Source organism: Ictalurus furcatus, chromosome 16 (assembly GCF_023375685.1).
Source record: "Ictalurus furcatus strain D&B chromosome 16, Billie_1.0, whole genome shotgun sequence".
NCBI lineage: Eukaryota > Metazoa > Chordata > Actinopteri > Siluriformes > Ictaluridae > Ictalurus > Ictalurus furcatus.
The window spans coordinates 17,502,675-17,525,826 of NC_071270.1; the positions used below are offsets into that span (position 1 = coordinate 17,502,675).

The 23,152-nt window shown below is 37.4% G+C and overlaps 1 protein-coding gene across 3 annotated transcripts; it reads right to left on the reverse strand.

The window, feature by feature from the left end:
- Positions 1-980: 980 nt before the first annotated feature.
- Positions 981-15,310, reverse strand: LOC128620113 (GRAM domain-containing protein 2B). 3 transcript variants are annotated; one of them, XM_053644790.1, is made up of 14 exons: positions 14,997-15,310; positions 12,555-12,635; positions 9,528-9,615; positions 9,067-9,136; positions 8,801-8,904; positions 8,587-8,682; positions 8,415-8,486; positions 8,190-8,318; positions 7,918-8,029; positions 5,118-5,222; positions 4,113-4,203; positions 3,845-3,946; positions 2,718-2,802; positions 981-1,377 (listed from the first exon to the last, which is right to left on the reverse strand). In XM_053644790.1, exons 1-14 carry the CDS (start codon positions 15,101-15,103, stop codon positions 1,339-1,341), a joined length of 1,281 nt encoding a protein of 426 aa, XP_053500765.1. In that variant the 5' UTR covers positions 15,104-15,310; the 3' UTR covers positions 981-1,338. The 3 variants fall into 3 exon arrangements, with proteins under 3 accessions (XP_053500765.1, XP_053500766.1, XP_053500767.1); XM_053644791.1 differs by having other exon boundaries at positions 8,238-8,318; positions 14,997-15,308; XM_053644792.1 differs by lacking the exon at positions 12,555-12,635 and having other exon boundaries at positions 14,997-15,309.
- Between the last annotated feature and the right edge of the window lie 7,842 nt (positions 15,311-23,152).

A 23,152-nucleotide genomic window follows, 5' to 3' on the forward strand; every position in this document is an offset into this window, starting at 1 on the left:
TTGGGAAGAACCAACATCGATTTCCTTCTTGAAGGAGTTTTATAAACCTTTCCATTGTTTTAATTGACAACTCTCTTGTTGGGGCCCTGTCTAGGTTAATGTCTGTAAGCACGCTCTTTTAACTGCAGACAAATTCATACTGTTAGACTTGTACTGGTATTTGTTTTAGAAATGATTCCATCATTTTTTCCTCTACTTAAACTATGCCATTAATTAAAATACTTTCCTTTGACTTGTTTGCATTACGCTTCACAAAGCCAGAATGTTCATCTATTTAAACAAAAATTGTTTCGTGTCATATCTGTGATTTTTTTATTCACTACGAAGTAAAAAAGATGGGTATTCCATCATTTTTGCCTGGGGTTGTATATTTTGAGTGCTTGTTACGACCTGCTGAAATTCTTTAGTTGAAGACTCCTGCTCTAGCGTATGTTGGTGGATGGGAAAGGAGCCATGTTAACAGCATAAATGAAGAAATTATATTTAACTGCAATCTGCAGAAATGCTTAGATTTATAAACCTATGAATCTGTAAGTCTATTCTAAGGACTGCCAGGAGAGAGTGAAGTCTAGTCAGGCAGGGCTGGGATTTATTACTATTTATTTTACATTCGTAACAGCAGTAAAATAAATTAAGGTTAGGAGGCCAATGGATTTTTAAAGGAGTCCCTGGCTACAGAAGTTTGAGAACCCGTATTGTGAGCAAGTGTAAAAGCTGGCTTAATACAATTGTCATAAACTTAAGGCCATAAGGCAATATTATGTTGCACAGAATAATAAACAGGTTACAACTGTAGTGAAAGATATTCACTGGGTGAGTAGGACTGCATTACTCTCTCCATTCACAATGGAAGGTGTGTCTGTAAGCTTGTATGTGACGTGTGCTTCGCATGTTTCAGAGAAATCACGTGTCTTTGGTATTTGGTTTCGACACTGCTTACAATTTTGCACAAAATAAATAAATAAAAAACACCCAGTATACACACTGACAGAAACTATAAATATTTTATTGACCATTCTAAATTGTAACAAATCGTCACAAAGCTACATTTTTAGTAATCTGGTTTTATTTCTGAAAAGTTAAACATACAAAACCCCGAGTCCTTGGGACTCATTTATTCTCACTAGCTTGAAGCTTTTAAATTCTACAGTACTAAAATATAAAGCTTTTTCTCTCTCCATCGTCCTTGGATGAAATGCCATGATTCAGGTAAAAAAAAACAAAAAACTGTGTGCACTCCCAAGTAGAGAGAAAAAGGCTGTGTAGCTATTGCACAGTTACGGTTCCTCTTGTTCGTTGAGTCTTTGAAGCGTTTTTTTTGTCCTTCCGCCAGGACACTCAGCTCCCTTCAAGCAGCTTTCGCAGGTTCTTCTGAATCTGTATATCAAAGAACAGTGCAGAAGATAATGAGAAACTTGAGAGGAAAAAAACTGAAGTGTAGCTAAAATGGAACTTTACTGAAACACAGCACTGTTGAATTCTCAAATCTGATTGGTCAGGAGGTTAATTTTTTTTTTTTTAATAAACAACAGCTGTGACGATAATGCCAGCTGTAATTAAAATTCACATTTGTTCTAATAATTTAATAATCTAATAAGTGTTTGTTCTAATAATTAAAATACACTATATGGCCATCGCACCCACATATGATTTTTGAACATCCTATTCCAAATTTAGTCCTCAGTTTGCTGTTATAAAAACCTCCACTCTTCTGGGAAGACTTTTCCACTAGTTTGTGGAGTGTGGCTGTAGGGATTTGTGCTCATTCAGCCACAAGAGCATTAGTGAGGTCATGGGGAAAAGGCCTGTGGCTCAGTCAGCGTTCCAGTTCATCCCAAAGGTGTTCAGAGGTGTTGAGATTAGAGCTCTGTGCAGGCCACTTGAGTTCTTCCACGCCAACTTTTCAAACCGTGTGTTAATCGAGCTCGCTTTATACACTTGCTCCAACTGTAATGCTAGAACATGTTTGGGCCTCTTAGTTCCAGTGAAGGGAAATTATAATGCATACATTCAGCATACAAAAGACATTCTATACAATTGTTTGCTTCTAAATTTGTGGCAACCGCTGTCCAAAAACTTTTGGTCATATTGTGTGTATATAAGGAATAAAACACTTCAGAAAATGTTCTCACAGGAAATGAATCAACTTCAGGGTGGGAACACGTTATGCCACATCATCGTTAGTTATTTTTTCAGCACAGCAGCGTCTGTTGTGTTCTTATTCCTTCCATAACGAGCTTGGAAATTAACCAAAATCTTTGATTAAAAGATCAACCACAAATCTTAACCTGTCACTTCATGTTAGAAATAACTACCACAGTTAAAACTACAGCTTTAAAAGTCGAACCAGGAGCTGTGGCTGCAAATTAGTTTTGGCTAGAATACATATACGCGTGCGGATTTTTTTCTCATATGTAAGAATATAAAATTGAATTGTCCCTGTTAAAGAGCGGACTTTTACTTCCAATAAAGTGATAAATAAATGCGTAAACACCACTTTGTTTTTCTCCGTCTGACATACACGTCCTCTGCCCATGACGTAACCGGTGTGTGAAACCCTACCTGCTTTTCACAGCAACATTATTGAATACAAAAGAAATAAACAGGTTCATCTTGCAGTTGTTGTTGAACAGAGAAATTGGTCTGTAAATGATTTAGTAGGAAAGATCAACCCCGATGTTACTCAACCCTACATTGAAACCAAACAGTTCACTCACCTTTTCTAACTTGAACAGGTTTGTGGACAGCTCGCCATAGATCTCTGCGCTGGCCGCTACTTGAGATCGATGATAAAGCGCGTTCCTGTATGAGGAAAGAAAAAAACAAAACGTTTTAGGTTATTTTAAAGAAATATGTATTTTGAAGTAACAATGGAAGGAAGTCTGCACTGGGACCAGTCCAGAACCCTGCTATACAGCATGTAGTATATTGGGATTAAGATCAGCTTTAACAGAAACACAGTTATGGAAAAAACAAAAGTATATTTAGAAGCAACATGCTGGGTTTTTTTCCGTGCATTGTCTGAGTGTTAGTTTGTCTGAAGTTGAACCTACAGTAGGATGTGCAAATAATGCACAACCAGGGCTGACTGGTATAAATGTTGCTAGCTGAACAAAATGATTTGCTGTTAAAAAATGGCTTAAAGTGTATTCTTTTTTAAAAACTTTTTTGTAAGCAAGAACAAAAGCATCGCCAACGGCCATAAGTAAAATACACAGAACAGTGTGAAGTGAGGCTGTGGCTAATTTCTTTCTAGGCCAAACTATAGATAAAAATATAGTATTTAATTTATTGTCACTATTACACACTTTACCTAGCTGCTACCACAATAACTGCTATGCCCATATTTGGTATAAGCTTATCTGCTGAAGACTAAGTCATAGCATGTTATGTTTACATTTATACCATTTTTAAATTATATTGTTACTCCTTGGCACCCATCTTCTGCACTACCTGGTATATCAGACACTTCCACACTAAAACTGTGTACTGTTCGGCACTACACTGTCACTTACTGTGCCTATTGTCCTTTTTAAGTAGTTATTGTACTGTCCTGTATTGTTAGTACATGTTTGCACGTGCACTTTATGTAAAAATGTGTCTCCTCATGTGGTTAGTGTGTTGTTTTATGTAGCACCATGGTCCTCGAGGAACCCAGGTCGTTTCGTTTCACTGTGTACTGTACCAACTGTATATGGTTGAAATGACAATAAATCCACTTGAACTTGAAGTAGATTTGCACAGCCTATTGCTGGCAGTTGTGTCTAGGAATTACACTTTGTGTACTGTAGGAGGAGGGTCACCAAAATACAGTCACACAATCCAGAATGAACACCTCACTTACTCGTGTGAATAGTCTCCCAATGAGCCCAGCGAATTCAGCCGCTGCTCGAGAGCCAGGATCTTAAAAGCCATGTAACACGAAGACAAGACGAGAACACACACCCTGCCGAGACACAACTTTCTCTATCAACCAAATGACAAATATTTCTCAAACGGTTATGCTTATGAGAATTAAACAAAAGCAAAACTTGTTTTGACACGCAAAAGCAGCCGAACAGGTCAGTCCAATTACTGTACATTCATTACATGGTACACAAACTTTTACTCACAAGAATAAATAGACGAGTAGAAGACTGTTCAGAGACAATGGATAGAGAAACTTCTCCTGCTGGTTGGGACCGTTTACAGCCTTAACTGGACCTATGGATACATGAATACATGCATGTTGAGTAATACTCGTGTGTTTCTTGTGATTTTTAATTACCCAAAGACTTCTAGAAAGGAAATCTAGCAAGATCTCTACACCATTCCCTTTTTTAAAGAATAAAAGGATCTATAAATATGAAAATCAAAAATACTCCACATGGTCTTCTGTAGTTATGCTACACTATTACCTAAAGCATACCTGTGCTAAAATAAAAAAGGCAAGAGGTTACACTGACCCTGTGTGTCTGAACCTTAGCCTGACTCACTAACATGAGAAAATCGTTGACATATCAGCACAGTAGGATCAGTTATCAACTCGTATATACTGGAATCATTCACTGCTACTGAGCAACTGTACGGTGCTTATACTATCCGAGTCCTGATTTCCAGCGATTTATTTAACATTACACCACAGCAATGTTGAATTCTTCAATCTGGTTGGTCAGATGGTGTTGAATAATGTTCTATATAAAGTTCTAAACAATTTCAGACATTTGACCTTGCTATGACCATGACGTTATTTGAATAAATACAAAAAAATGTAATCAGGTCATCTGCTGGTTCCAAGGATAATTCCATATCAATCCTACAAGCATTCATCCAGTTATTCTTAATAATCAATAATCTCGGATAATAAAGGATGCACGGAACCTAAACATACGAACATAACGCCTCTGCGACTAGGAATTAAAACATGTGCTGTATCACATGCTCCATCCTGTTTTATTATCTAAATCTGTCTAAATTTTGTTCAGTACTAACCGTGACCAGGCTTGAGAGCTTTGAGAACTAGTTTGTGGGATCTTTTTGTTTTTCCACTAAGAAAATCTGTTTCAAATGAAACAAACGAAAAGAAAAGAAAAGAAAAGTGAAATGATTGGCTTTGAGTGCAGAGGAACTTCACATACCATTGTGTTGCTTTGTGCTGGTGGTCTGCAGGTGAATGTCAGCGTGGACGGCCATCTCTCCGCTCTTCATCACGTCCAGGAAGTTTTCAGCGAGGGGGGGGAACTCTAGAAGCAAGAAGAGGGAAAATGTTTATAAAGTGATGTTGGGTCTGCTTTTTCGATTATGTACTTCGGGGAATTTTTTTTCATTTAAAACAACAACAATAAGAGATACTATTCCCAAAACAATATCACTATAGCATAACAAAACATAGTAGTGCTTGAAATAATTTTCTATATTTCTGCATAAATATGACCTAAAAACTCATTTATTTATTGAAGGCAGCAATAACTGCAACTAAACTTTTGCGGTAACTATTGATCAGTCCTGCACATCGGCTTGGAGGACTTTTAGCCCGTTCCTCAGTACAGAACAGCTTCAACTCTGGGATGTTCGTGGGTTTCCTCACATGAACTGCTTACTTCGGGTCCTTCCATAACATTTCTATTGGACTACGGTCAGGACTTTGACTTGGCTGTTCCAAAACATTAACTTTATTCTTCTTCACAAACTTTCACAAACACCATTATAATTGATGCTATTAAGAGAGTCATTAGTCTTGATAAGCCCTAATATAACACCGCCACTCTCCAGCTATTCAAACATGAAATATTAATGAACATTTAAAAAGACTGCTGTTTTATGTCAACATATGGATGCTGATAAAGCCAGGATAAAGTCTAGTCTACAAAAGAGTGTTAGTGCACTGAGAGTCCATACAAAAGCCTTGTTTTTTTTGTAAACATTGCCAATTTCCACTGTTTTCTCGAAAGTGCTTTCCATCCATATTACTATTACAGTACTGCATACTGCACGGTTCAGCGCAACCTTTAACATGTTCAACAGAGAGAAACAAAATGCTCATTCAAAATTAACATATTGTTCTCTTACAAAATGGAAGAAAAAAAAAAGTCTAGTCTTAAGGTTGAAACTTTTCAGGTTTCAATCCTTCATTGTCAGAATGATCCACAATACAGGATATTTTACATTTTATTTATTTACTGACTACCTGTGTTAAACACAAGTCTGAACAGGGTCACATGTGTCATGCAATCCAATCACTCATACCACATGCTGTATAGCGTCTCTGACAAATCAAAAGACCACCAGGTTCACGTTTTTCAACAAAAAGCCGAACAAAATGCGACAGCCTGCGCCTGAGCGTGGGAGTAATGCTTTTAATGACCAATCTAAGAGGCAGACAGTTAATCAAGAATTGTTGCTCGACACGTCTTTTACTTTTCATTTGGTACCTGGATATATTCTAGGAGGCTTTCTTTTAAGTCATTTTGGATTGCTTTCGGCAGATCTGGCAACATTTCTAATCACAAAATGCATTCATGAGCGGTCACGGATCTTAATCCCTAATCTGAACAAAGATTAATACCAGAAGTGCTGTTACAGAATCAAGATATTCTGCATTAGATGCATGTAACCAGTGGGTATACTGTACTGTACGTAGTGGCGACAGATGATGATTTTACCTCGCGTCTTTCTCTCGTGTGCTACTGCATTACCATCCATGAGATCAGCAGATTCATTACCTCTGCTGTGTAGAAACACTACAGAGTTCTTCACCACAACAAACTTTCTTAGCTGCCGTACATAGAAACTTTGTTAAAAAAAAAAAATTAATATGATGGTGGTGGTGTCTTCCTACATGAAACATTTATCTCCACAAATCGAAAAAAACAATGCTAACAACCTTTATTCTGTAGTCTTATAGTCACACTCCCTTTTGTGTTGATGGTTGATCTTGTGATGTAATCATTGGTGGGTTAACGTCCAAAAAACAACATCAGAGAAATAGTCCTACCTGTTAGACCTGTAACCCAATCTAATCTTATTGTCTGCTGTTCTGCATTAATAGTTTGTCTGGACTGCAATATTATCATCTGTTAATCATGTGTACTAGTGAGTTTTCAGGCCTGATTATTTTACTGATGTTATTTATTTATTTATTTATTTATTTATTTATTTATAGCATCAATCGCTGCATCTCTGCAAACTGCACCAGTTGCTTAATTTTTTAAAGAAATGATTGAAATCATAAAGCCTCACGAATATATTTACTTGTGAAGCATCTTGAGAGCAGACTAGTTAGTAGTCAATAACCTTAGTTCATTTGTGCTTCCAAGCAACCGTTAATAGACATGATAGATTAAAACTATACATCGTTTACTTAAGGAAAATGAAAAATGCAGTGTTTAGCAGCAAAAGATTATTGGATGGATCCCAGATTGAATCACTGCCAATTTTTTGTTGCGATCATCAGATTATTTTATACATGTGAACACACTCACACTGTGATAAAAGCATCAATAATATAAACTTTGCACCACATTCAAGGTGATATCATGCCAATACAAAAGAACATGACATGTCTGAACACTGACCTAACCAAAATAAGAACGTTCCTTTTTTGCCATATTTTTCAATAATTTCACTGGTGTTGTGCTCTAAAAGTCAACCCTCTCCACCAACTGACCATTAATGACCAGAGCAATCAATATTCAATATGCCATATTTACAACACACCATTCCACTAAAGCTCCCACCATATCCCTGTGCACTGTTCCATCCCTGTTAGTACAAGTCTCACCATTGTTATATTACCTAGAAATATGTACATGTTGATGCATTATAAAGCATCACTCACGTGCTAACGTTAAGTGTGACAACACCGTAACATATGTCTGTTCCGAACTGAATGTAGTGTGTGTGTAACGTGTAAACCGCATGTGAACTGTGTATACACACCAGTCATCTTTTCATAATCTGGGGTCTGGGAGCCTGAACTGCTACTGTCCAGCATTTCCTGCCTTCTCTGACGCACTACTCCGTCAAGATCTGAAAAATCAGCTGAGAAATCCTGAACACACACACACACACACACACACACAGAGTTTATGTACAGATCATGAAAGCAGATGATCCATTTACACAGTACAAAGCACATAAATCTAATAACAGCTCACTTTCCACAGTGACTTTACACAATGCAGGATGTTCTTTGGAGTTGCATGACAAACCTTCTTGTGGGATGGAAATGAAGAAACCACAGGCAAATCAACACTAACCAGAGGAAGTGACGAAGGGCAGTCCGCTCTGAAGCTGTTCTCTGCTGATGATGTGACCGGGGTGCTGCCTGCATTCTCTACCTAAAATGGAAAAAAAAGACCAGTGTTGCGTTTTGTTGCGTACAGACACGACGTCATACCATGGCTTTGCTATATTGCAGAGAAACATTGACTTACACGTAAATGAATGCAGACTGACAGCAGGAACTTGTATGTAGTGTCCCGAGACAGGAACGACACAAACAGATGCTGAATGAGATACAATCAAATGCGAGTACATTTTGTCAAAGATTGTTCCCACGACACGTTATTTAACATAGTTTCAAATGATCTCAAACGATCCACTTACCCTTTCAGTTGTAGTTGTGATAACAAGTGCATTTGGCACCAAAAGGGCAGTTTTTGTCTTCTTTATAAGGGTGATAGAGAGAACTGGGATAGCGATCTGTGGAAACAACAAAAAAAACCCCAATTGTTATGTTAATGAACTTTTTCTTTGGGCTTAACTAAATTACCTGGGATGCTTGGCACGTCTGGATCAACTTGTGATTTCAAGTAAGTACCTTGGTGTCTCTGCCAAACACTTTGGAATGGAAACAAATCCAGTTATCCGAGACAAAAAGCCTTCCCTGATAAAGTATGTCCTTCTGGAGAGCACAAGTATAACCTAAGGACAGACGTGGACATTAGATAAGATAGAACAAAGTAAAGAAATTCCTTTCAGCACACAGTACTGATAAAGTTCATAATGATGTAAAATACTGTGACTGAGATAAGGAAAGAGTCAAAGTAATCTAATGAAACTTGTTTGAACACAATATTGACTTACTTTGTTTGAGGATCTCATCATTGCTTAATTCTTTGAAGAGCTTATGATACTGTGCGTTTGCTTTGGAGAACTAGAAAAAGACCAAAAATAACACACACACAAATATATAAGGAATGAAATATGATTGGGGGTGTAACGTTATGTAAGAAAGCAGTGACACCTTGCAGAAAACATGATTTTCTCGGTTAAAAAACAACTGGTTAACAAAAAAAGTAAACATCTGCTTATTATTAACCTTAGATTATGAAGTGTCCACTATCCAAGTCCCTGCAAATTAGTTATTGTTGTTATTGTTATTATAGAAATAATTTAATTTTAAAACAATTTCTTTTAAAATTACAATTTGAACAATTTGCTTCATAGACTGTCAGAGAAATGTTTTGTTTGTTTAAGACAAAGAGCACCATTTTATCTAAGCATCCATCACTATACGAGTCCAAAGTGTGTGTTTGGGTGCATACCTGGCTGTACTGTGTTTTCTTCCTCTCTAGTTTTGACTCAGAGTCTGTTGGACTGAGTGTGAGTGAGGGTTGATCAGGCAGTTTAATCCTTCAAATGGAAAGGAAATAAAAACACAGAACAAAAGCATTTGAAATCTGTAAGCAAAGTTTTACATGAATAGCAAATCGTAAGTCCTGACTCCCACATTTAAAGCCCCAGATGGGCCCAGTCACACCAGGAAACAAAAACGACTGTGCAATATGCATGCCTACTCAGGTTTTTTTATTTATTTGTGCAGAACATTTAGAGACAGTCACCTGGTAGCTGTTGCACCGTATCAGCAATTCAGCACTAGGGCTTTTAAGCGTGTTTATTTTAAGAAAAATATATGCTCAAGATAAATATTTGAGAGGAAGCTATACATATTGTGCAACAAGGGCTGCATGATAAGTTGAACTTGTAGGTCAACTTACAATGAATTAATATTAAAGTCAAGGGTGGTGTTCATGGTCACACCTGTTACTTCAAACTTCTTTCAAAATAAATCGCACCCATTTAATTGCTTTGGAGTTGTAAACACGTCTAGGTTTGATGTTAGCTTGGTGTTATTTTCTTATTAGCATGTTGGACGCAGTAACCCTTTGTTAGCTTGAGCATGTCGACCTTACTTAAATTTTCTAGGCCATTTTTTCCTCATCTTCCTTTCCTCACATTATAAAACTACTTCCTCTATTCAACGAAACCACGAGTTTAAATAGATGGGATTTTAACAATGCAACAGAAATCATAAAGCCTCTCGAATGAATGCTGAAATGTCTTTATAATTGTAACAAACATGCAACAGGACCTGAATGACTGAAAACCTTCGGAGAATATTCGTTTATGGCTAACATCGCAGGCCATGCAGCCAGGATCTGTGGAAACAACAACAACCAAAAAAAACCCCCAACCCAGTGACACGGTTGCACACTGATCCATAACTGCGTGTTTGCACAGCGGTGAGGTCTGTAAACAACACTGACGCAAACAGGCATGAGACCAGGCTGAATGAGGCGAGCCATGCACGACGCATCCAGAAAGACTTTGAGTTACTGAAGATTACAGAAAATGATTTTCAAAATAAAAAGGTATAATGGAGGTATGAGAAGGTGGAAAAACGTTTGAGCGTGCGGTGTGAACGTGGTAATGGCACGACATAATGACAAACAGCTAATTTTCTGCTCTGTATCAAGTTACCTTTCACAGCCACTTAAAACTTACATAGGCACAGAGGACATTTACTAATATTCATTTGGAAATAACTGACATCGCAAAACTGAATAAAAAAAAAATTGTAGACTAACAAACTATTTGGCCGTTACTAACAAGTGCCAATTAGTATTAGTTTGTTTATACTGGCAATAGCTACGGTGGTTTGTTTATTTAGAGAAAAACATAGCACAGTATAACACAGAACATAGTATAGCAAGTTATTTGCACATATAGGTGCTGCTGATGCAACCTTCACCACAATGAAGTGACCACATGGCATTGTGGGATGGAGTACACATCCAAATTGGACTGAGAATTTCCAAAATGGAAAAAATAATTAAGGAAATAAAACGTACAATGTAAATACTGTGTGAATTCTGCCCGTTAGTGTGTATACTGGTCTACTCATTATCAAAGCTATTCTTTATTTATGGCAATATTTGTAACAATAGGAAACCTTCTCTTTCAGGACCTTGCATGTTTTAAGTAAGGTTAGAAATAAAACAAGACGTGATGTTCTGTTGGAGAAAAAGAATCAATGATGGGTGACGTGATGTGTTGCCACTCTGACGTTGGTTGTTTCCAATAACCAGCTACGTCCCGTGTTTAATTCCTCTTAGACTTCTTATTCCTTTTATAGATGTATTTAATGTTCGAGACACGCTACATCCTGTTATTATGTATGTTATAGCAGCTACATATCATATCAGCTGTTCCCTTACTTTTGGACTCTCTTGTTAAGCTAATAAAAAACAAAACAACCCAAATTGTCATGGGAAAGAGAAACCAGGAAGAGGAATCTCCTCTGTTCTGAAGACTATTCCATGGCAGAAAACGTGTGGAGCACTGACACAGGACATTTCTATCTAAGCAGGCACTCCAACGCTAATCTACTTTTCTGTTATTTGGGCCAAAGTGTATGCCCTGTTGTTCATCTCTGTTCCACACACATGTTGACAGGGACACTTTTACTGGCACTTTTCTTTACTGGCTGCGACTTGATCCAGCTGCTATACATTTCTCCACAAGCCAAGAACGTAAAGCATACCTATTATGGTTTTTAAACATGCCTACTTTTGTTTAAAGGTCTCATACAGTAGATTTAAATGCATCCAAGGTCAAAAAACACTTTCACGTGCTCATAATTTAAATTGCAGCATTACCTTTTTCCCCCAGTGTCAAAAACGACTCGTTAAATGATTCGTTCTAAAGGATTCGTTCTAAAGGATTAATTCTAAACTCCTTTCAAAGAGCATACTCTGCTCTGATTGGTCAGATGACCCAGACTGTTGTGATTGGTCTACTACTGTCAGCGAGCAGCCAATGAAGACCAGAGGCAGGGCTTTTTGTTACAAACCCATGTAGGTTAGTACAGGAAGTAAGTCTGGAATTACTAACTCCTTTTGGGAGTCAATAACTCTGTTTGTCCTGCGCTTTGATTTTTGAAACTTTGCAGATGTTTTTACATTCACAAACAGCTTTATAACACACTACATGTAGGGTAATATTTGAAAAACCATAATAGGTGCACTTTAAATACAAATTGTTTGCACTGGTTTCTCAGCATCCAACACCGTTTTGTCGTCTAGTTAGAACGCACTGTCCGATGTACTTACGTCCTGTGTATTGTGTTGAACCGTGGTCCTAAAGAAGCAACTTTTTGTTCTGATGTATATGAGGTATGACAATAAAAACCCACTTGACTTAAATGTTACAGCAATAAAGAACCTAAACGGGGTAGTTACTGCTAGTATTAACATCCTCAGTGTGTGTGGAAACATGGCTGCATGTCTCACCTCAGGATAGGAGACTTCCTCCTGCTCTCAGACAGATCGGACTCTGTGTAGAGCTTCTCCTCTACATTTTCAGCTTCTGAGCTGTCGATGTGCAACAACAGAGTCCATAAAAAAAAAAAAAGTAAACAGGATTTTGAGCTTCTGAACTGTGGATGTACAATTCAATCCAGAGCAAACACACAGGAACACAACACAAGCACAGCTGAAGTGAAGTGAAATATATCTGGTGTCAATCTACTATTAATTTACGCAGCAACTCTAACAATAACAGAAAGTCTCTAAATTTGTCATAGCTGGACAGCACAACCTCCTCTTCATAATATTTCTAAATTATTCACGTTATAGTTTAGCTTCTGGGCCCAACTCTTCAGGAGTAATCTGACCGGGTTCCAGCTATCGGATCGGATTTAATCTTGAAAATACATTGTTCAAAAGAAAAAGGGAAAAAAAAGGATTCTTAAATCAGATTAGATCATGTGATCCAATCTTCCTTCGGATCTGGATCAAACCTTCAGTACGTGTTGTTCAAAACTTTTAGTAGGATTTGGATACCCGTTATCCAAAAAAAAAAAAAAAAAAAAACTGGGCTCAGGATTATCCTGATCCCAGCAGAAGGGTGGATTCAGGGAGGATTTCAAGAACAAAATGTAATAAAACTTTAAACCCGGTCAAATAATACAACATTTGTATCACGTAGCATATAACTTTATTTATATTTTGCACTTGATTTGTTTAACCGCTACAGTGATAATGTAGATAAAGTATACATTAGACTACCAATTAAACCTTTCAGTACAGTAAAGTAACAAAGAAAAAAGATTTTGTCCCCATAAATAATCCCTCAAACAACTGTCAATATCAAACAAAAATAATACTAATAATAATTCTCACAGTTGCGTTCCTTATTGCTCTCCACACATGAAGAACATTATGGACATCTAGACTTTTAATGATTTCAAACATGTGTTCCAAATATCCCCAATGTATCTGTGAATAATGCAGATTTGTTTGTTTGTATTTATTTGTTGTGGGTCTGATGAGGGGTCAGACTGTTTAAAAGAAATTGAAAAAGGAAGGGTTTTTATTGTTTTATTGTGCCGTTCTCTGTCTCTTTAAATAAAAACACTTAACGTTTTTACCAACCCTGCTGGCTGTTGTTCTTTACATAACTAATAGCCTACACTGTGATATGTAGTCTGATTTAGAGCACTAGTCATCCAGATTTGGTCATCTTGAAAGGGTTTGTATCTGAATCAGGGTGATCCAATCCAGTGTTGCTTTGAAAAACTGACACAAATTGTAAAACTTGACCCTGGCTCGAAAAACATGGGGATTTTCAAATCCGGATCAATCTGATCCTGATGAAACTTTCTGAACAGCTGAGCCCAGGCTACCAATTAAACCTTTCCGTACAGTAAAGTAAGAAAGAAAAACGATTTTGTCCGTGTAAATAATCCCTCAAACAGCTGTCAATATCAAACAAAAATAACAATTTCATTTTATCCGTCATTTGTCTCTGTATATTAATTACAACGACACAATCATCAGAGATTAACCAGTCAAAAGTACATGAACGTTCTAATTTTGTTAACTATTGGACTTTTTATGATTCCAAACACGTGTTTAAAATATCCCCAATGTCTCTGTGAATAATGTAGATTTGTTTGTTTGTATTGTTTTATTGTGTTGTTTTCTGTCTCTTCAAGTAAAAACACTTCAAGTTTTTACCAACCATTCTGCCTGTTGTTCTTTACATAACCAGTAGCCTACACTGTGATGTGTAATCTGATTTAAAGCACTAGTCATCTTGAAAGGTTTTGTATCTGGATCAGGGTGATCCAAACCACTGTTGATATTATAAAACGGATCACTTGATCCTGGATCGAAAAACATGGGATTTTTAAATCCGGATCATTGTGATCCTGATGAAACTTTGTGAACAGCTGGGCCCTGGGGTTCAGAAAGCGATTCACTGGTGTGATTACAGCCATGGGCTGATTTGTTAACGAAAGCAGCTGCAAAGTTGTAAAACAAACTAAGCGAGGGAGACGGATTTGCAAGTGAAACAAAATGGCACAGTGAGGACATTGTATGGACGAGCTTTAGTGTCTTTGGCAGATTGTTTGAAGTTAGCAAACAGGCTTCTTGTACATTTATGAAACGTTAAAGCTGGCCTGGTGACCATAACTGGCAGTTCATGGAGAAAAACAAAACAAATAAATAAAAAAAAAACAAAATAAAAATAAAATACACCCCTTTAAACCACCTCGAGGAAAGGTCTAGACAGCTTGAGTTGTCTAGAGCACATCTGGTATGAACTCAGTGTGGGTTAAACTCTTCCCAAGAGAAAACCATCAACTTTCCCACTGGAGTGGATTAGCTTAGCAGGCTAGTAAAGGCTTCTGTTTGTTGCGGATGCAAAAAGAGAGCAGGCGGACTTACTTAGTTTGTATTCGCAGGTCTTTCTTGTCGATCCTGCTGGTTTTTCCTCCTTCAGGAGATGACAGCGGTGTGAAAATCCGATCTGTCTGCTCGATCATCAGCACCATGGCGCAGGGTTATTGCACATACAAACACATACAATCACATACACTCAGCTCCCCCCAATGAGCCGCTAGACTCAAACAAACACACGGAAACCCATACACACTCCTCCTCTCAGAACTCTCCACACACTGCTGTTACATTTGGGAAGGAGGTCCTATCTAGGAATGGGAAAGGAAAAGTAAAGAGGGAAACATCGCCCCCTTCTGCCGAGAATAGGAAAAAAAACAAGAATCCTCTGCGTATTAACCGCGTCAGCACTACGCATTCAGGACAACCAAATAAGCTACTTTATTAATTGTACAGGGAAAACCAGAAAGGTATATCAGTTAAAATATACACAACCCCAAAATGGACGTGTTGTCTGCTAAAGTTATTATAGCGCACGTGGCGTAGTGCACGTAAATAGGGAACAGGAAGTAATTTCGGATTCAGTTAAACACTCAGTTAAACACTTTAAACACTCAGTTAAACACTCAGTTAAACACTTTAAACACTCAGTTAAACACTCACTTAAACACTCAGTTAAACACTTTAAACACTCACTTAAACATTCAGTTAAACACTTTAAACACTCAGTTAAACACTTTAAACACTCAGTTAAACACTTTAAACACTCAGTTGAACACTCAGTTAAACACTTTAAACACTCAGTTAAACACTCAGTTAAACACTTTAAACACTCAGTTAAACACTCAGTTAAACACTCAGTTAAACACTTTAAACACTCACTTAAACATTCAGTTAAACACTTTAAACACTCAGTTAAACACTTTAAACACTCAGTTGAACACTCAGTTAAACACTTTAAACACTCAGTTAAACACTCAGTTAAACACTTTAAACACTCAGTTAAACACTCAGTTAAACACTTTAAACACTCAGTTAAACACTCACTTAAACACTCAGTTAAACACTTTAAACACTCACTTAAACATTCAGTTAAACACTTTAAACACTCAGTTAAACACTTTAAACACTCAGTTGAACACTCAGTTAAACACTTTAAACACTCAGTTAAACACTTTAAACACTCAGTTAAACACTCAGTTAAACACCCAGTTAAACACTTTAAACACTCAGTTAAACACTTTAAACACTCAGTTAAACAATCAGTTAAACACTCAGTTAAACACCCAGTTAAACACTCAGTTAAACACTCAGTTAAAGACTTTAAACACTCAGTTAAACACTCAGTTAAACACTTTAAACACTCAGTTTAACACTCAGCTAAACACCCAGTTAAACACCCACTTACACACTCAGTTAAACACTCAGTTAAACACTTTAAACACTCAGTTAAACACTCAGTTAAACACTCAGTTAAACACTCAGTTAAACACTTTAAACACTCAGTTAAACACCCAGTTAAGCACTTTAAACACTCAGTTAAACACTCAGTTAAACACTTTGAACACTCAGTTAAACACCCAGTTAAACACCCAGGTAAACACTTTAAACCCTCAATTACACACTCAGTTAAATACCCAGTTAAACACTCAATTAAACACTTTAAACACCCAGTTAAACACTTTAAACACTCAGTTTAACACTCAGTTAAACACCCAGGTAAACACTAAACACTCAGTTAAACACCCAGTTAAACACCCAGTTAAACACTTTAAACACTCAGTTAACACCCAGTTAAACACCCAGTTAAACACTTTAAACACTCAGTTAACACTCAGTTAAACACTCAGTCAAACACCCAGTTAAACACTCAGTTATATATATATACCCAGTTTTATATATATATATATATATATATATATATATATATATATATATATATATATATATATATATATATTTAATGATCTATAGTAATTCCTACAGATTTATTGTAAAATCATTGACGATAATAAATTGTTGAACATTTATAAATGAAAATGGTTAACATAATATTTGACCATAAATGTTCAAAGGTACTAAATTAGACCAGAGCTTTTCTTTCTTTCTTTCTTTCTTTCCTTCATTCCTTCTTTGCTTTCTTGCTTACTTAAACTAGAATGTATTAAATGTATTTAAAAAAAGGCAAAACACTGTAATACAAGTCTTATTATATATCGCAATTTAGCTAGACTATCTAAGACAACAAGATTAATATAATCACTATAACACTATGTATTGTTTTGCAGATTTTGGCCTTTATTGAATTTAGAAAAACAAAACTGTTTTAAAAAAAATTAACAATATGAAATGTTGTTGAAAATGCAGGTGAGACATTTGAGTCATCTGTGATTCACATGATATTCAGGTGTTATGATCTCAGTTATTTTACGGTATATAAACATAATCATTCTCTACACTTTTAATAGGGGATGGAATTTACGTTAACATTTAGACACATTTACAAGCTCCATAAATTAATGATCACTGGCTGTTGGGCCCATTAAGTAGATGCTGTTGTGATACCTTTTCATTAAACACATTAAAGTTTGAAATGAGGCTGGATGCTCAAGTGTGAATTTGTGTTAATGAACCTGCAAATAGCTTTAGAGGAAGTCAGTGTTGACTCCATATCTCTCTGCTTGCTTCAGAATATGCCTGGACACTTTGACTTGGATATATTTGTCTCAAAGCTGCATGGACATGGCCACAATTTGAGCAAATATGCACTAAAGTAACTCTGTCACTTGACGCTCACTTAAGCTTCCTGTTCTTGTTTTGTTTGCTCTTCTAACTACACTATATGGCTGACAACGGTCCATGACGCCCATATGTGCTTATTGAACTTAATATGGAGGTGCTGCTATAATGGCCTTCACTGTTCTGGGAAGACTTTCCACTATATTTTGGAACATTTCTATTGGAATTTGCACCCACTCAGCCACAAGAGCATTAGTGAGGCAAGCCATGTGTTTATGGATCTCACTTTGAGCACAGGGACAGGGTCATGCTAGAACATATTTGGGCCTCTTAGTTCCAGTGAAGGGAAATCATAATGTTACAGCATACAAATACATTCTAGACAATAATACCAACTTTGTGACAAAAGTTAGGTGAAGGTCCACATTTGGTTAGACATCCACATACTTTTAGCCATATTGTGCATCATAAAACATCCTTGTCTTATCAACTAAAGAAGCTAGAAGGAGCTGAAGTTGGACTTAAGGTGAACATTCCTATAAATCTTAATCATAGGTCTGTGAAAATAGGCAATGATTGATTTTCAATTTGGTTTTATTTTACAGCACTGGATCCCTTGTTAAAGGTGCAAAAGCCTTATCTTTTTTTTTTTTTTAATTCCTTACTAGTACAAATAAACTGGAAGATATGTAGAACATGAAAAAACAGATGGATTCAGTTGTGGCCTTAGAAAAAAGTGCATTCAATTGGTGAGAAAATCCAATTGGAAAATGTGGTTCTGGTCCAGAATGCTTGTTTGTGTTTGGAAGCACCTTCTGTCAGTTATTTTATAGACACTATCCTCTACTGGCCACCGAAAATCATGGGGATGGAGCTTCGTGAACATGGACTTGAAGCACTCAAATCAAATCGTTGAACCCACCTAACCTAAAAAAAAAAAAAAGAATAATGTTACCTACGGCACCTTTACGTTCATGAGTGACAAACTTTTGATTTATTTATTCAGCTTTACTAAGATGAACTCAGTGTATGCGAAATGAGGTTTTCTAGAAAATATACTAGAAAATCTTCTACAAAAAGGAGTTTTGAAGTTCATCTCATTTGTGTCAAGGATGTTCAAGAAGTTTATGTTGCAGGACAATTATCAGGTGTACAAGCAGTTGGTAGCCAGCAGAGAGTGCCAGAGATTAAACTGTGGTGCTTTATGGAGAACATGCCCCTCAGTGATGAACAGGCCCTGTGTTTGACATAACAAATCCAGTATTGACATTTTAAACAACTTAATGCTGACTGAAAATGGACAAGCGACAATATATAACTAAATTGGTTTACAGGTTGGATTTAGATAGGGTCTGGTAGAAGGAGATCAAGATGCAAGAGAATTGTATAAAACCTGAACAGTGAGCAGCGTTAATGTATTTAACAGTATGTCCCAATGTGTCTTAAACATTTGAAGAACATTTTCAGAAAATCCATGTAACATTAACCTTTTTCAGTCCTAATTACTGTTTAGTCTCACAGAGCCTCTGGTGGAGGTGTCGCTGTTGCCAGCATACATTCTGAAACAAGCCTGTGAAAGTGTGAAAGAAAAGGAAAGTAAGGGGAGAAGAAAAGTCCTGTCAGAGTTCATTATGTGTCCAGGGAACAATGCTGAAAGCGGCAACGCAAGCTGCACTGCGCTGAGCTGCCATTAATCATGGCTGACAAGGAACCAGGGTTAAAGGTGGGAGAGTTGCCAGTGCCTCTGATAGTGATTATAGAGAGCGAGAGAGAATAAAAACTCTCCTAGCAGCCCAGAACACTTTCATATAACATATGGACTGACGTTTCAATAATAAGACCATATCATAACCTTAGGATTAAACATACATTCACACAAACCCAATTGAAATGTGACATTTTTGCTGAAATAACAGGTTTTTTATTTATTTATTTATTTTTACCTCAGCTTCACTAATTGAGACATAAAGTGTGAATAACAAAAGTGACACTTATAACCTAGGTTGTACAACACCAAAAAAATGAAAGAAAATCAAAAATAAACTCCAGACTGCCATTTGCCAAGCACTGCAAAATCAGTCATAATATATGAGTAGGAGAATCTATTCTGACGTATCGCCCCAGAGTGTAATCCTGCTTTGCTCCTTTCAGAGTCACAAAGTGACTGCATTGCTGAAAAATTCAGCTTGTTTAGACCAGCTACCAGCTGCCAAAACACAGGCTGATCTGGTCATACTGATAGACCATCTTTGACAGCTGGCAAGTTATTTTCCATCTTTCCATCTTTTATTTGAATAAATCAATCAGTAAATATTTGAGATTTTCTAACTGCCTTGCTATTTTCTCCAAAATAACTTGTCTACTGATGCTCAGAGCCTCAAATTTCGAGCATCTCTTATTATCTTTCTTCAGCGAATTGGATCCCTGATGATGCAGAGCTGCTCCTTACTTCAGCATTCAGTGGCGTCGGCTCCTCTGAGGATAGCAGAGAGCAGACAGAGAAGAGAAAGAGAGAGAGAGAACATAATGGACCCGTGACTGGAGGAGATTGAGGCTCTGTTAAGTGCTCGGCTTGAAAACATGTCTGGCCTCATTAGCTGTCAGTTGTAACAATACTGAACTGGCAGTGAAGACAGGTTGGAGTCTCGTGGCCATAAATCACAGGCCGACAGGCCTCTGACAGGCTGGGAACTAGCGCACATGCAGGCGCCTTTTCTCGTTCCTCTCGCTCAGCACATCTGAAGCTAGAGCAAACACACATGCGCACACACACATACACACATATACACACACAGGCCTGCCTAAAACAAGTCATCAAAGAGCTAGGTTTCCAGGTTTTTTTTTTAGATGAGGATAGATTTCGATTCACTTTGGTCCAAGGATTGAAAGTCCAAGTTTATGGATTGAACATGTGAAGGGCTTTGATATTCTGTTAAATATTATTTAAATGCATATTTGCTTGATTATCTTAAATGGCTGTGAGGCCATAAATACTTGCTCTGTGTATGTATGTGTTTTGCCAGGAGCACTAAGGGCTTTCATGTCATGTCAATCTGCCTGAGTGCATTAGGTTGATGGGGAGTAGTGCAGTGGGACTGCTGAGGTGGGTGCATGTAGGTGGGTGTTTTTGGGGAGGTTAAGGGGGGAAAGAGCAAGGCCTCTGGGTCATTAATCACGGCCTCTGACATGTCGAAGCAGGGGCTGTAGCCCCCCTGTGCATACAGCTGGGCCACACTGCTGGCACGGGAGGTGCATAGCCCACAAGCTTCTGTTGCTCTTGCTTTCCTTCTTTTGCTCATTCTTTTGATGACCATTCACTCTTTCTTTCGCTCATCCATCCATTTGCATCAGCTGTCTGTTCAATCTCTGACATCATCCATCCAGGCAGCCATCCATCCATCGAGTGATCTCACATTTATTCTACTTTTGGTCCTCCCTCAGTATGCAAACTTTATACACACACACACACACACACTCACACACACACACACACACACACACACACACACACACACACACAAAAATAGGATTCCAAAGTTCTGGGGGCATTTCTGAGAAACTAAGCACAGCCATTCTCTTTCTCCTTCCATTTATCTTCCTTAATCTTTTTGCTTGTCTTCTATATGTAACTTATTCCAGATGAACCTTGCCTGGTTCCTCGCTTGATTTCCAGATTTACAGGCCCTGGGGATTGGTTATAAACTGGAAGCTTTAGAGAGTTCTTTGTTTTGTTTTTTTGAGCAAGTTTTCATGAGCCGGACTGAGAAATAAGAAATAGGCTGCGAGTCCTGGGAGGATTTCAAAAGCCTATTTCAAACCAGTAGGTCCTCAGTTGTCACATGAAATATGGCTGCTTTTCTTCTCCAAAGAATAAATCTCCCTGTTTGGTGTCCTTACATAGCTTGGAGGTTTTGGTTTCCCTGTTTCCCATCAGTAAGTTGTTTTTTTTTTCATCTAAAATCATATTCAACTTTCATGAGTACATTAAATCTCTGACAGGAACGACTTTACATTTGACAAACAACATTGCGGTTGTTTGATGAAGTTCTACCACTTTAACTTTAACAGCCGTAATTATTCTTGTGGATCTTGCGGAGCATGTTAATAGATCAAGTGGAGCCAGGAGGGCAGGAAAGAATGCAGTTTTTTTTTTTTTTTTAAATAAAAACCTTTGAAGACAAATTGTAACATGAAAAGTGAGTGTAATTCCTATTTATTTTTCTTCTTTTCTTTTTTTTCCCTCTTGCAGCAAGCTCTCCTTGTGCAAGCTTTTCCACAGGCTGATTGAATCAGACACCTTCATTTGTGCAGAGTATGAGGTCAAAAGGCTGGAGCAACCTGAGAGACAAGAAAAAGATGGTGATGTAAGAGTTTTACTGTGGGTTCAAGTGTATATTTGTAGGGCTAATCTATGTCGATTACAAGAAAAAAAAAAGATATCATAGATGAAGTACGTTCCTTTATGAATGACATGTAGATAGAATTCATGAAATGTGACACCACATACAGATGTTAAAAGAAAAGATGAATATCTACTAAATTGTGCAAGCATGTATGGACATTAACTAAATTACTTAAATCTGAAGCTGATTTGCTCTGGCACATGAACTGACAGAGCAATTTTATATTTTCTTGTTTAATGAGCTGCAATTTCACCAAGGGCAAAAGCAAACACAATGCAGTTTGCTCTCTCTCTCTCTCTCTCTCTCTCTCTCTCTCTCTCTCTGGCTTGGTTCTATTCTGTTATTTTACCGCAGTGTGCTCAGACCCCACCTTCCTGCTGTTCAAACCACAGCAGTGCCACACACACAGGACCTGCCATAAATCAATGGACAGGATCGTGTCTGCCAGTCAGACTAAACAAGAGCATTTGTGCTGCTTCGCACTCAGCCATTAATCATCTTGACAGTTTGAAAAACACATTTCCCCTTTAATGACTGTATTTGGAGAATCACGTCTGCTTCCTCTCTTTGCATTGCTCCTGCCCTCTTTTTTTTCCTCTGAAAGGAGCTCTTTTCTTACCAAAAGGCTACAGAGAAAGGGGGAGAGAAAGAGTGTGTATGTGTGTGTGAGAGAGAGCGTGTGTGTGAGAGAGAGAGATAGAGAAAAAAGAGAGAGAGAGAGAGTCAGGCCATTCAGTGTTCTAATAACAGTTGACAGCAAAGTAAATGTTGATATATGTAAACCTCTGATTAGTCATTATTTTAAATATATAATAAGTTAGTAACATTGCAATTGTATTATCTTATGTTTCTCTTATTATTATACCAGAAACAAATTATAACTAATATTAAAATGATTATTTCATTGTTTCATTTCTTTATTTCACACATCCACACAAGTTGTCAGCTGGCATAACTGTCATTACTCACTGTTTTGTCACTAATGCAGTCACTCATCAGTCATGAAAAATACAATGAAATCATTGCCTATATTTCCTCCAAAAAACACAAGCATACGTGCTG

Bases quoted from the DNA above. Each gene is read 5' to 3' on its own strand.
- LOC128620113 (XM_053644790.1), bottom strand. From the start codon at position 15,103: ATGGTGCTGATGATCGAGCAGACAGATCGGATTTTCACACCGCTGTCA. The intron at 9,616-12,554 runs GTGAGACATGCA...TTCCATTTGAAG, and splicing joins AGGAAGTCTCCTATCCTGAG to GATTAAACTGCCTGATCAAC. The intron at 8,487-8,586 runs GTAAGTGGATCG...TATCTCATTCAG, and splicing joins TCACAACTACAACTGAAAGG to CATCTGTTTGTGTCGTTCCT.